At 53.6% G+C, this 14,932-nt stretch overlaps 1 protein-coding gene across 4 annotated transcripts in view; it reads right to left on the bottom strand.

The window, feature by feature from the left end:
• The window catches only part of KCNQ4 (potassium voltage-gated channel subfamily Q member 4), a 54,294-nt gene extending 49,880 nt beyond the window's left edge, over positions 1 to 4,414 (bottom strand). For 3 of the 4 annotated variants that reach the window (XM_074334501.2, XM_074334504.2, XM_074334503.2), the window contains exon 1: positions 3,781 to 4,414. In XM_074334501.2, coding sequence (XP_074190602.1) covers positions 3,781 to 4,094 — 314 coding nt within the window. In that variant the 5' untranslated portion in view covers positions 4,095 to 4,414. Of the gene's footprint in view, positions 1 to 2,657; positions 2,833 to 3,780 lie in introns of those variants that run through there. The other variant, XM_074334505.2, reaches the window with a different exon arrangement.
• Positions 4,415 to 14,932: the final 10,518 nt, after the last annotated feature.

Raw genomic sequence — 14,932 nt, 5'->3', positions numbered from 1 at the left:
TTTCCTCACCAGCAAATGAGGAGGATGACAGCACTGCCTCACCTGCTCGCTGTTGAAGGACACATGAGAGTGGTTTACAGAGAACTTAGCACGGTGCCCGGCACAGAGCTGATACTCCACACGTGATCAGAAATTTCAGTTCAAACTCCAAGAGTCAACCCAAGCAGCTGCAGGGAGCAGGAGGAGGTCCTAGATGGGGCGTTAGGAGTCTTCGGGTCTGGTCCTGCATCTGCCACTGATTTATTATGTGATAGCCTCAGCTTTCTCATAAGCAAAATGGGGCTGTCAAATATGAGGACCCACCTGGCAGGGATGCCTGAGAGCTGTGCGTACCTTTTGCTGGGATTATTTCCAACCCAGGCAACTGTCCTTCTCAGATGGTCACGGGGGAAGTTAGGGGGCCTCTGGGGTTAGGAGTCTGAGGGCTCCAGGAATGGCCACCACCTCCTCTCTTCCCCATTCCCACAGCTTCTGACCCCAGGGACAAGGCTGACAGAGGATGTTTACAGAGCGTAAACCTTCACATAGAGAAAGTCTGCTGGACCGCTGGGGGCTGGGAGCAGCAGAGTCTCACAGGGGCGCAGGGAAGATAGGGGGAAACGGAGCTTTGCTCTGTCCCAGCCCCTTTCAGCCCTCTGACTTCCAAAGGGAGGCTGGGGTGGGCTTTGACAGGGTGCAGGGAGGTGAGCATTCCTCCAAAAGCTCCAAAAGCATGATAGGCAGTGATGTGCTGTTTCTCAAAATTCAGAGAGCAGGGCCTGTGAAGGATTGAGGGCTTAAATCAGGGGCCAGGGCACAGGGAGAGGTCAGGGGCTTGGTGACAGGACCAAGGACCTCAAGAGAGGAGGGAGAGCTCAGAGAGGGGCCAGCAATCCCTCCTTCTAGATCTCAATAAGGAGAAGAAAGGAGTCAGCGGTTCCCGCTTCCCAGAGGACGCAGCTGCTGGCAGAAGAGATGGAATCGGGGCTTGTCCTCTGGGCAATCTCCACACCTCAGTGCCAGAAAAGGTGCAGGTTCTGTGTGGGGTCCAGTGGGACTTGGCTGGCAGGTGTGAGGGAGGTGTCTCCTAGGGTGAATGGACCCGGCTCACCCCAGTTCCCTTCTTCCTGAGCCCTTCTCTTCTAGGCTTTTCTGCTGGGGCCCCTCCTACCAGGGCCTGAGACTCTGAGAAGGAAGTCAGCTAACTGTGCACATTGGACTCCCCTTACTAGGGCTGCCTCTGAGGGTCACTGGGGAGGGGGGAAAATATTTCACTAAAAGTGCCCCGTAGGGCGAAAAGTCCAACAGCAGGACTTTTGTGACTCGCCCAAGACCCTGCCATAAGTGACTGAGAAAACCCACATCCGAGCTCTTCGAGAGCAGAAGCCTCCTGTGCGCCCCCCTCCCCCAGTCCCAATAATAACATCCATCCCTCACATACTGACAAGCCCTCGCAGCTCACCAAGCTCTTTCCCACCCATTACCACATCCAAGAGGGAGGCCACAAGGTTGGGGTTTCTATGCACTTTGATGGCCTAGAGATCGAAAACTCAGAGAGGCCCAGTCGTCAACCCAAGATTACACAGCACAGGAGAGGTAGCGCTCCTGACCCCTCAGCTTCCTTTGATCTCTAAGGTGGAGACCAGTTCCCTGAGATCACAGTGCATTTCCTCCCTTAGGGCTCCTGAGATGCCTCGGCTCTGGACTCCTGGGGCCAAGCGGTCAGAATAAGCATGCCCCTGGCCAGGGCATTCCTGGCATCCTGAAAGGCAGGATGTGGGGCAAAGGTACCAGCGGATTTAGCTCCTACAGAGGAAGGAGAGGCCCTACCAGAGGAGGTGAAGACAGTGGCTGGCCAGGGGACACAAGATGGGTCCTTCACCTTTAGTGACCCTTGTGGGGGCCGAGAGGCCAGGCCTAGGGAGTAAGGACCTCTACCTTAGAGCCCTATTTGCTTTCGCAGGCCCAGACAGGGCTTGAAAAAGTCACCTCCCAAGAGAAACCCAAGGAGGCAGCAACTGCTCCCTGTGGGGTGTCTCTCCCTCCTTGAGCACCAGCGGCTGCAGTGTGGGCAAAGGCGCCACAATGCAACCACTCTTATTAGCAGTCCCCTGCCCCTTACCCCCAACCCCACTGTCCCTTGTACCCCAACATAGGACCTCCATCACTCCAACAGCTCTCTTTGCAGCAAAAACATTCATTCCAGGCCTCCCAATGGGCACTGGGGGTCAGGCTACTCCTAACCACTGACCCTGACCCTAAGTCTCACCTCATGTCTTCAGCAGTCTTAACTCTGCCCCTGGCCTAGCCCAGCGGGGATCTCTGCAGAAAGTCAGAGCTGCCACCCCAGGAGCTTACGAGCTGAGAGTAAGCTTCCTCTACGCTCCCTATGGCCAGGGGGCCCCTTTGCCAGCGTTTTTCTCCCCTTTACGTTTGAAATTCTGTGAGCCCAGGTAGGATGAGGCAGAGGCAGACAAGCAGGGACAGGCAGAAAGACAGACCAAAAGACAGTGGAAAGAGATAAGTAGAAGAGTGGGACAGGCGGACAGGCGGACACACAGCCACACAGATAACGTGGACATGTCAACAAAGAGATGGAAAGAGACAAGCAGAGAAGCTGCTGGACAGTTAGGCAGAGATGAATGAACAGGCCCACTTGCATACAGGTGGAAACTCACTCCGGCAGAGGGACAGTCAGGCTGGCAGAAGGACTGTCAGACGGTCAAGTGGACAGACAAAAAGACCACTCAGGAGACCCAAGATAAAAGGGTCCTCTCTGGGGGAAGCAAGAAGGGATTAACAGCGGTACATTTTCCAGGAACCAGAGGTCTCTCTCCCTCAGGCACTTCAGAGCGTCCCAGCCCCAGGCCTGGCCCTTCAACTGATATCCGCGGGCCTCTCAAGTTCCAGGCTGGGCCAGGCCGTCCCCCAAGACTGAGTTCTGAGCTGCCAAAATTCACTCTTTACATCCAAGAGCGGTCAGTGTTTTTGAAAGTTGTAGGAGCCTGGTGAGGGGGAGGAGGGGGACCACAGCGTCAGTGTTTCCAAACCTACCCCTCTCCTCTTTCTTTTTCCCTCGGTTGCCAAGAGCCAGGCCTGGTGCAGCGGCCAGCGAGCTGTGCAGGCTAGCCAGCCAGGCAGCAGAGCAGGCAGGGCGGCCCGCTGTTGCCGCTGGGAGGTTGAGGGTGGAGGGGAGACTGAAGACTCAGTTAACTCAGAAAGCACACTAGTGTCAGGGTTCCGGTGGCTCACTGCGACCCCTAAATACCTACAATTGGAGGCCTGCCCTAGGCTGGGGTGGAGACTGTCCCTGGAGAGGGACGTCTCCAAGGGGAGCCCGGGGGGGGGGGGGGGGGCACAGTAGTAAGAGCTGGCGAGAAGGTGACAGAAAGTGTATGGGGCCCAAAGGGTCCCCTTTGTGTCTGGGACACAGGGCGAGAGGTGAGGAAGAGGCAAATAGCACCCCACTGTAGTGGCTCCAGATTGCAGAGAGGATGGGGGACAAGAAGCTGGTTGTGGGGAGTACCTGGGACAGAGGTGCAGGGGTTGGAGGTCAGGATGGAAATAAGGAGTTGAAATGGCAGAGATCAGAAGAGAGTTAAAGCCAGGGTCAAGGTTTGGAGATTGGGGGTTAGGGTCATGTTGGGGGGATCATTAATAGGGCTCAGGCCTAGGGGGAGAGGCATGAGGGTCGGCCATGGGGATGGGGGACAGGAGGCGGAGTCAGGGCGGAGCAGCCATCCCCCGGGAGCCCAGGCCCGGGCAGGCGCTGCGCGGGGGAACACGGGGTCGCAAACTCACATGAAGACGTGGTAGACGAAGGCCCAGCCGCGGGGTCGTTCCAGCACGTTGTAGACCCAGTTCTGCAGGCGGCGGTAGCGCTTGTGCGCAGCCGAGGAGCGCTGGCCGCAGGCGGAGCTGGAGCCGGAGCCCGGCCCTGGGAGGGGCGCGCCCGGCGGCAGGGGGCTGCCCAGGAGGCCGACGCGGCGCGGGGAGCCGCCCCCGCCTGCCTCGCCCTGCTCGCTCTGCACAGCGGTGAGCGCCACCAGCTCGGCGCGGGGGGCGTCCCCGGGCGGGGGGGCCAGGCCGAGGCGGCGCGGGGGGGCCTCGGCCATGGGCGGCGCCAGGCGGGGGGCCCGGGGCCCGGGGACGGTCCGGGACGGGGGTGCGCGCGGGGCGCTCAGCGGCGCATGGCTCGGACCCGGGGCCAGACGGGCGGCCCGGGGCGGACGCCGGCGGCGGGGGCTAGGGGCCGGACTGGGGCCGCGCCGGGGTCGGGGGCGGGCGCTCGGAGCCTGGGGGCCGCCGGAGCCCGCACTGACCGCCCGCTTCCCCGGCGACTGGGGCGGCTCTTTCCGACTCCAACTCTCTTATTACGCGCTCCATGCCGCTCGCCTTTCCACCTGCCGCCGGCGCGCCGCTCACATGTCACCCTCCCCGCCCCGCCCCTCCCCCGCCCGCCCCCGCCCGCCCCGCAGCCGCCTTCCCAAATCGGGAGGGAGCGAGAGAGCGAGCGGGGCGGAGGGAGGGGACGCGCGGCAAAGGCGGCGGGCCAGGGCGCACCGGCCGCGCGGGCCGCCCAGTCCCTGCCGCCGGGACCTGATCGCTTGGCGGCGGGCCCAGGGGCAGCGCGCGGGGCCGGGAGGTTGGCGGTCGGCAAGGGGTGTGCACCGCTGCAAGGGGCTGTATGGACCCTCTGTGGCTGTGGCTGGGACCCCTCCTGTGTGGTGGTGGAAAGTGGGGCGTGGAGTGTGGAGTTGTGGCCGCAGTCGCGGTTGGGACACGCGTCCTGTGGAGTTTGGGTGGGAGTGGATGCATAATTGTCTGCTGTGTGTGCAGAGTGGGTGGCTGTGGGCTTCCAGGTAATGAGATTGAGTCAGTGGAGGTGTGGGTCCTGGGTCCGATGGGATAGGTGTGAAGACGGGTGTGCAGAATCCAACCCGCTGGATGTCGGTGGTGTAAGCGATGAGGTGTGCCTTTGCGCTTTGTGCGGGGTGCGAAATTGTGCCGGTGAGCACCCCTACCTGCAAGGCCTACTGCCCAGCGCTGACGAGCGGTGTCAGTGTGTGTAGCACAGTGTATCTCAGGTGTGTCTGTTTTTCCTCTCATCCACCCCACCTCTGAGCTTCTTCATGACGGGGGTAGGCCACCCAGCCCCAAATAAGCGTCTCCTCTGCTCAAGGCTCAGTCTGAAGTGTTCCCTTGCCTTGACCCCAGGTCAGGGAACTAGTTGCAGGGCACGTGGGTGCTGGGAGGTGAGCTCTGAGCCAGCGTGGGGGTGGACAACCCCCTCCCCAGAGGCCCACAGAATCCCGCCCAGAAAGGGGGAGACTCTCTCCCACCTCATTCCCTCTCCAGCTGGAAAGTTCTTGGTGCCTGGCCATCTCTCTCTAACTGCAGGGGGCGGCCCTTTCGTTCCCTTTGGCCCTCTCCGCCCTGCACAGAGAGGTAATTTGGCTTTTACGATCCTCCTTCCCTCTTCCCCTGCCGAAAGCTTGGGCCACAGCAGCCGTTCCCTCCGCAGGCCCTGCCCCAGGGTGAAGCGCTTCCGCAGCAAACTCTTCTCGTTCCTCCGGGAGGATCTCGGGGGACGGAGCCGAGCGGGAGGGGCGGAGGAGGGGGCGGGAAGGCGAACTCGATTCTCAGCTGTCAGCAAACGCAGCATTGATCTGCTGAGCGCTGGTGAGGGAGGAAGGCAGGCAAAGCTGCGGGCGGACAGGGAGGGGGCTGCAGGGACCTGGGGGGTCCCCAAGCTGGGCTTGGCAGTCAGCGCACACCCCTACTCCCACAGTAACCCTTTTCCTTCTGCATAACAGGGGATGCCTTATGGGGTCTGACTTGAATCTCTCCCGCTGCTCCTAGCTCCAGGTGCGACCAGGGCCAGAGCCTGGCGCCCCTGGGCAGTTTATGCCCCATCCTCACTGGTAACTGGGGAGGGTTTCTGGACCCCAGAGACCAGCTATAGACGCAGTGCTTGAGCTAGGTTAACCCATCCTCTCCCTATGGTCTGAAGCTAGCACCCCCTGGATATGTGGCATTGCCCTCCCAGACTCTATGGGACTGCCTCTCTGAGCCTTGTCAATCAACGTCCTGGGGGTGGGACTAAGAACTGGGGACCTGAATGGTAGGAAGGAAAGCAGTTGCAAGAGGCCTACCGGTGTTTCTTGGGATCTTTTTGAGGCTCTTCTCCTATGGTAGAAATGGCACCTGAGACCACGATGCCCTTGTCCACACCCAGAATATCTGAAATTGGGTCTGTTCTGGCAAGTCTGATCTTCCAGTTTAGCACCATCTCTGCCCCGCCCTCCACCTCCCTTCCGATTTGGGGGGACAGAAAAAGTTCCTTCTTCTCCTTATGAGTAGCCCTCACTGCAGGGAGAGAATCTCTCGTCATCTTTCCCTGCTCCAGATTACCCCCTCAAAGGCAGCAGGAAGAGGAAAGAAACTGTGGTTGCAGCTAGAGGGATGGAAGTTAGATATCAGGAAGGACTGTCATGGGGGCACAGAGGCCTGTTTCTCCTGCAGGTGTATGTGTAATGGAGGAGCCCACTGCTTTTTAAAGTGGAAAGACATGGAATTCTTCCTAAAGAGTGAGGGGGATCAGGAAGCTGGTTCTAGGAGGCCCTAAGCAAAGTTTAGTGTGTGTGTGTGTGTGTGTGTGTGTGTGTGTGTGTGTGAGCAGAGAAGAAAGTCTGGTTCAGAGAGGACAGGTGGCCACTGAGGATCACTTGGCTGCCTTCCTGCCCCCATCCGGATTCTCAGGACATGACTGAGAGGATGAACTTTCCTCACTGCAGCCTTGAGTGACTAAGACACTTTTCTGAGCAAACAGCTGTCTCAAGTTCTCTCAGTCGGCCTCTCTGCTGGAGGGGGTGGAGGTGCTGTGGTTTCCCACCCTCCTCCCTCCCTCTCTCCCACCTGTTCCCTTCTCACCCCACCCTCAGTAGCTTCCTTCCCACTCCCAGTCTCCACTTCTTTCCCTGGAAGCACTGCCAAAACTTCCCTGCCCTGCCCAGACTCACTCACTGTCCCACCTGGGCAAGTCCCTTCCCAGCTCTGGGCTTCACTTTCCCCATCTGTACAACAAGAAGGGGGCCAGGCTCCAGGATCTTCTGTAATTCATCACTGTCACCATCATCCATCAATGGAAGAAGTATTGATTGAGAAGGGTAGGGAGGGAGAGAGCTCTCATTTGTGGAGCACCAACTATGTACCAGGCCCTGCCTCTTCTGGGACTGACAGCAGCCCTTTGCACACAAGAAAGCTGAGGCTCAGAGGTTCAGGGACTTACCTAAAGATACACAACCAAGGGGTGACCCGAGAACTGTCTACGACCTGTCCGCTCCCCTGACTGGCACCTAGCTACTGTGCATAGGGTCCTGGGATCAGTGCTGTGGGCTGAGAGGAACCATCGATGGGCCAATCCTTGTTGTCTAGGACTCACTCCTGCCAGGGGCAGGGACTCCAGGTCTGAGGGAGTTGAGGTCTGCAAGGACTGGGACTAGAGGCTAGGTTCAAGCCTGTCATTGACTCCCAGTGTGACCTCAGGTCAACCAAGGGCTCAGATTCCTGTCTTGGAGTGGGAGGGGGTGGTTTAAGTCAGTGGTTTTTAGACTTTATTAGCAAAGGAATCCTTTTTACAGAGTGGTAAGGTAGCACCCCAACATGTAAAAAGCATTCAATCAGAGGTGCTCTGATTGAATTGGGGTGAGCAGGTCAGGGTTCCACCCACCAGACCTCCTCCTCCCTCCCCTAACCCCTGAAACCCCCTAGGTTTTCTTACAGCTCTTAGGGTTGCTAGCTATCAGACAAGGGAGACATCTCCACAAGCAACGGCAGAGGGAACCTTTCTGGGGACAGGTGAGGAGAACTTGCAGAGGTACAGAGAAGTACAGCCAATACTGCCTGCCGCTACCATTAACGAGGCCCATGCTAAATGCTAAGCCTCATGCAGGGTGCTTTCTCTGCATTGTCTGTTTCAGCATCCCAACAACCCTGTGAGCTAATACTGTTCACACCCCCATTTTGTAGACAAGAGGACCAAGGCTCAATGAGGAGACTTAGCTAGTATAGCTCTCTACCCCTGTGCTGTAGTGTGTGTGTGGGCAGGTGGGGTGTGGGCATGGGATATTACAGAGCACGGGGGAGGAAGAGCAAGCTTGGCAAGGGGAACACAGGAGGCCTTGAATGCTAGGCTGAAGCGTCCAATTTGGCCTGATAGGAACCAGGGAGCCTGGGCAGGCTGCAGAGGCTGGGGCTCTAGGAGAGAGCTCAGCTGGGTAGAGTGGAAAGTGGGCAGTGCCAGGGGCAGAAAGAGCACTGAACTTCAAGTATTGGCTGGGCTTCCTGGCTCTGCCTTTGGACGAGCTGGTTACCTTGGGTAATTCACTCCACCTCTGCCAGACCTTACCCGGCTGCCAGGAAGGATGCACGGAAAAGTCATGCTCGTGCAGGGAGCTGTACAAATGTGAAGCATTGATCTTACTGCTCTTCAGGTGTGTGTTTGGGTGGAGAAGGAGAATGCTGTGCCTAAGTCACCCAGCTCTTAATCTGGAAGGAGGGGATTAGAGCAGACGGTACTCATGCAGTGATGGCATCACATACGTTATTTACCTCTAGGGATTCACTTCCATTGACAGCAGGAGGACGAAGTATGAGAGAAAGATCAGGCCTGCTTCCCTTTCCCAATGAAGCCAGAGAGGACAAGAGAATTAAGCAACCCAGAAGGCAAGAGGTCCTGGAGGGGAACCCGAGGAATTTCTTTCCCCCTATATCTGGACATGCCACTGAGCTCTCCCCAGCCCAGACCATGCAGGCCTGCCTGGCCAGTCAGCTCTGAGCCACAGGAAATGGGGAGGGAGCCGTGTCGCTGAGCTCAGCGAAAGTGAACCCCCATTGATCCTTAGGGCTGGAGGGGGGCCCACAAGGAGGAGACACTAAAGGAGAAGGGGATGTGGAAATGAAGGTCAAAGCGATCTCTTCTTGCGCTGCTCCTCCTCTGCGTTCGGGATCCTTCCTCCTCGATCGCAACTTCTGGAAGACCCTGCAGAAGGCAGCACTACCGTGGTCCTGCTGGTAGGCTCTACGTTCTCAATGAGAGCCACTGCCATAATGGCGTTGTTTGGAAAAGGAGGAGGAAGAACTTTTCGGAGTCGCTGAGTGTGCAATGGAAAAAATCTTCCCACTCCCCACTCCCCTGGGCGGAGAAACCTGGATGAGGGCTCAGGGAGGGAGGTGAAGTGAATGGGAGGAACTGCACATTGAGTGGCAGGGAAGAAGGCTCAGAAAAGGGGTGCGACTTGGTAAAGGAGGTCGGGGTTCAAGGAAGAGAATGGGGGCTCAGAGGGGAGGCTAGGGGCTCAGTGACAAGGCGGGGAGGCTCAGAAAGTGGGACTTTCAGGTCAAACTTGATCAAATACTTATAGAAGTTCCTTTTCCTCAAAATAGTAGATGTGCAAGATAAATGCTGCATAATTCAACAACAACAACATAGCCAAGCTCAAAAGCAAGGATGAGAAACCTCTAAGGGCCAGAAATGAAAGGAAATTCCAGTGGTGAGCAGGAGTTGAAGCTGTACCTCTGAGGAGGGGTTTAGCATCCCAGTAGGATGTGGACTATATTTACAGACCCCACTCGTGGCAAGGGCTATAGTAGACTCCCTGCTTAGAGCTGAGTCTGGGAAAGTGCTGTCTTCCATAAACAAGACTAAAATATCTCTGCCTGCTAGCTACCTGGCCTTGGCTTTGGGTGGAAAGAGTACCCATATGAGTACGATACCTCGAGCCAGTCCACACGAGGTGTGGGCTCAGGACTTGATATTCACACCATGTAAACGTCCCAAGCCAAGACAGTAATATAAGAGTGAGTTTGGGGCTGGTGCACTTCCTCCTGGCGTGGGCAGATACAACAGAGAAATTATCACTTAGGGCAGCCTCCGTATCCCAGAGCACAGGCAGGAAAACATGCTAAAAATAACTATCTCAAGAATAAACTTCACAATATACAAGAAGTACAGTATCTTGAGAGACATATCTCTGATGGGAGAGTTCATACTTAAAGACCTAGAGGTAATAGAGAAATCTGAAAGGAAGTTTAATACAGTGAAAATCTTCAAGAAGATGAAGGAATAGCACCTATAAAACCAGAACAAAAGGGTATCAAAGAGAAACATGTAGCAGACATGGAAAGAATTATCTAGAAATTTTAGAAATAAAAGCAAAAATCACTGACATTAGACAAAATCAGATGGGTTAGTAAATACAGCGAAAGAGAGAATTAGTGAATTAGAAGCTAAACCTGAAGAAATCCTCCAGAATGAATGAAACACAGAACAACAAGGAGATTAAATTTATGAAAGAAAAAAGACATAGAAGATTGAATGAGAAACTCCAGTATATGTATTATTAGCTCCAGGAAAAGATACTGGAAAGAGTGACTGAGGTCTTTCCAGAAATAATACATGAATTTCTAGATTTAAAAGGCCCAAAGACTGCCTAGTAAGATATCTTTAAAAACAAAACAAAAATACATCTACACACCTTGTAGCCAAAGAGTAGGATAAAATGGAAATTCTAAAAGCCACCAGAGAGAAAAGGCAGCTTATCTACAAAGGTCCAATAATTGAATTGACAGTAAGCTTTGCATCGGCAACAACAGATGCCAAAAGACAATGGAATAATATCTTCACAGTGCTGAGGGCAAATAATTGTGAATCTAGAATTTCATACATTGCCAAGCCACTATTTAAATAAAAAGCAAAATAAAGACATTTTGGCATATGCAAAATCTTAGAAAGCTTCTGTCACACAGACCTTCGCTGAAAGAAAGAGGCACAGAGGCTTGGGGGAAGGGCTGGGAGGTGGAGAGCTGACGGGGCCCAGGGCTGCAGGGAGAGGCTGGGTTCTGTTTCGGACCTCTTCTCAGCACCAGCAAGTCAGAGGAGCCCAGCCCAGCCTGGCTCAGCTGGAGCCCAGCTCAGGTTCTACCCTCCTGAGTGCCAGCCTTGCTGTCCTCCTATCGCCTCTTCCTGGGCTGTGGGAGTGGCTCAGCCCAGAAGCTAGGGGGTAATGCTGCCAGCCCAGCCCAGGGAGCTTTGAGGAGGCCACACCCAAGGTGCTTATGTGACCAGGCACTTAACCTCCACCCTAGAGTCCTCTCCTCCCGGGAGGTCAGATGTCACCTTACAGAGGCCCATGGATGGCTGGAGAGGTGGGACAAAGGCTAAGTCCCTACCCAGGAGTTGGGGGTTGAAGGCTCTCATTTTCTGTAGGAAACAAAATATCATGAACAGTGGGAACGAGACCAATGGGGCTGAGCCAGTGGGGACAGAAGGCTTCATGGAGCATCGGCTGTACTCAATCAGGTGGTGCCCTCGAGTAATTTCTTAACCTCTTTGACGCTCAGTTTCTCACTTATAAAATGGGGAGAATACCTACTTAATGAGGATGTGAAGATGAAGTGAGATAATCCATTTAGGCACTAAGCTTTAGATGTCTTTTCCTACACAGAAATTTTTTAAAAGAATACTCGCCATCTAATACCCCTCCCTAGCATATTATCAGTGCTTAACAAAAAATTGTTAACAAGAAAAAAAGCAATAGTGAGAGCAGAGGTTGGATTGTGTGCAGTGTTGGAGGTCCTGTCTGCGGGGAAGGGTTCATGTTCATTCCCTTATTCATCAGTTACTGATATTCTCTTGGTGCCAGGCCTGTGCAGGGCTCAGGAGGTGCAGAGATGACCCAGAACTGGAGGAGGATCATCTGTAAGGATGGTCAACCAGAAAATTCTAACAATGATAGGGAGTCCCTTCAGGGCCTAACTTGTCTTGTGTTTATTGCATGTCTCTCCCATCCCCTCTCCCATCCCTTTCCCCAACCCAATATAAGCTTCATGATAGCATGAACCTTGCCTGGCTAGTTTTCAGCTGTCTTCACAATGTCCAAAATAATGTCTGACACACAGAAAGTGCCAAATAAATATTTGCTGAATGACAGCATATTTGAGCACTAATAATAGAGGCTGTATAAGTTGCTATGGGACCATCAAAGAGGTCTTCGCTAACTCTGCTCCAGAAATTAGAGGTTTCTCAGCGAGGGCCATTAAATTGGGCCTTGATGGATGTATAGGAGATCAATAGTGGAAAAGGAAATAAAAGGACATTCCAGGCATTGGGGCCAGTACATTCTGAAAACATGGGAGTAAGTTCAGGGACGACTGAGTAATTGAGTGTGGCAGGAGCATAGAGTGCAGGAGAGGAGAGTGGAAAGACACAAAGCTGGGGGAGATAGGGCCTTGAGTGAACTTGGGCTATCAGAAAGTCCTTATTAAGATCTAACCACCTACACTCATCTACTCTGGAGAGGGTATTAGATCAGTCCTCACTGTTGCCCTAGGGAGGCCCCTCCCTTCAACAGTTAAGGGTCTTATCAGGCAGGGGCCAAGGATCTAGTACCCACTGAGAAAGGGGACAGTAATATCCCTGTAGTTCCTAGAATTTTCTCAGGTTGGATGAGGGTGGGACAGAGCATCTCCCAGAAACTTGGGTAGGTGCTACATGCTGCCCCCTTGTGGCCTCAGCAGAATTGAGCGCAAAGGAGGCCAACCAGGTGGTCTGTTAGTAATCCCAGGGGCCTCTAGAATCCTGCATCAGCCTCCAGGAAAGTTATCTCAACCACCAGCTGTCCACAGACTAGATCCAATTGCTTTATTTATTCCAAATATATTCAAGGCTGAGCCAATGAGTTTGAGAAGGTAGAGCAAAGAGTTCACATTTAGTAAAGTCTTGTTCTTTCTCACACACGCACACATTGTGTATTCACAGGGGGTCAGGAGACCAGCGTTTTGGTTTCTCCACGCCTATTCACGGAGTGACCTTGGGAAAGTCACTGCTTTTCGCTGGGCCTCCTAAATCTCCATCTGTGACACAGGGATCACAATCCCTCTTCCTGTGTCTCCTGCAGGGTCACTGTGAAGATCATCAGGAGGACGAATGCCGCAAGTGCTAGGAAAAATGTTTAAAGAGTGCTCCGGATGTAAGGGGATCGTGCTGGGTATTAGATAGGGGCTCTCTTGGGCTGCACCGAAGTGTTTGTTTACACCCAGATGGGCCCTGCTGGCGGGGAAATTTAAAGGGAACGTGCTCAGCAAGGAAGCTGCTTGCCAATCACAACTGATCGAAACATCCCCAACTAAGAATGGAGGTCTATGGGAAAATGGGGACCCATTGACTGGCCCGTTTCCAATTATGCTTAGATTTTTCAGGAAAATCAAAGAGCAGCAAGGTGGGACTAGTGCAGTGGCCTCCACGTTGGGGGGGGTTAGCCAGGAAACGAAATAGCAGAGCTTCTTTCTGCCTTGTCTCTGAGGCCAGTGACCCTTCTGTTCACTCTTCCTTTCTTGCATTCTTTCCACCTGGGGCTGGGCACACCCCTACCGTGTTTCCCCACAAATAAGACCTACCCGGAAAATAAGCCCTAGCATGATTTTTCAAGATGACGTCCCCTGAACATAAGTCCTAATGCGTCTTTTGGAGCAAAAATTAATATGACCCGTCTTATTTTGGGGGAAACACGGCTATCAGTGAATGTTTGTATGTTTCACTGAACGTGTCTGGGTACAGGACAGATAACCTCCTTCAGAGAGAAGTCCAGAGCTAGAATGAAGATACCTGGATAGAGGACGGGGGGCACTGAACTTGGGAGACAGATGCCTGTGGCGCTGCTGCAGCTTGTGGGGGCAGACCTACCGACTACTCATGGTGACAGTTTGTTTCACCTACCCTGATGACACCGGAGGGGTACCATGTGTCCCAAACCTTAAAACTAGTAAAATGTTTGCTTTTGCAAAAGAATGTTATTTTTCTTCCTTTTATAGTGTGAATCTCTTACCTGGTCCCAGCTGTTTTTTTTTGTTTGTTTGGAGGCCAGGAAGCCCAGGATGAAATGTGAAACCTAATTCAAACTACTATACGGGTCTTTACAGCCAGAATACTTATTTTCTATGAGCCTGACTTCTTACTCAATTATATTATTCCTAATTCTGATTGATCATATTTTATTTCATTGCATATGTTTTCAATGCAAATCATCTTAAACTTTCTTGTGGAGTAAGGTGAAGTACACTTGGGTAAATGATTGAAAATGAAATAGATGACACAGATGCCCAACTACGTACCACAGCTGACAGAAGGGACTATTTGGTGAGGGAATTGTAAGGGCATCAAGGTCAGACTGGAAATCATCTAATATTAAAGCCTCTTTCCATCACCACCCCATACCTTGAGACAGTCCCAAAGAAAAGGGAGTTGCCCAAGATTTTATGGCATATTACTGTCAGAGAAGAAATTCCTCCTTTTCTGTGCTCTTTCCATGACAACAGCCCTCACTCCAGTTGGAAGGACGGCATGGTGAAGGTAAGGAAGATGGCTCACCAAACGGCCTGTGTGGCCGATGCAGGGGAATGCGCTGTTCTTCCTGCATCAATAGGCTATAGGACCCTTCTGATCTGCTGGCCGACAAGGGGCTTGGGCTGCCTTCCATGGCAGATGCCACTGGGCATGGCCACAGCGGGCAATTGAGTGCCAGCCTGTGCCAAGGCAGGACTGGAAGGGTTGATCCGGGTCCTCATTTGAAGGATAGAGACAGCTTTCTCCATGACAGATGTATTCTTGACCCTCAACCAAACAGGACACAGCTGAACCTGGCCAACGTGTGGGAGTCCAGGAAGCAAGGCCGGCAGACACCTCTGAGCAGCAGGTAGATTCTGATGAAGCTCGTTTTTAAAATCAGCTGAAGACCTCAGTTTGAATCAGATGCGTAACATAAGTTCCCTTAGCTTTTTTTCACAAGGGTCCCCCTCCTTCTCAGACACCCAACTCGAGGGCAAACTTTTCCAAGCCTTTCCCAAGCAAAGTGGCCCCATGAACGCCCCCAGGCACAGAAACTCAGACTCTAAA

Source organism: Rhinolophus sinicus, chromosome 14, assembly GCF_057876585.1.
Source record: "Rhinolophus sinicus isolate RSI-liver-muscle chromosome 14, RSI-T2T, whole genome shotgun sequence".
Taxonomy (NCBI): Eukaryota; Metazoa; Chordata; class Mammalia; order Chiroptera; family Rhinolophidae; genus Rhinolophus; species Rhinolophus sinicus.
Note: the sequence above shows the minus strand (reverse complement) of the source record. Positions and strands in the feature narration are given on the sequence as shown.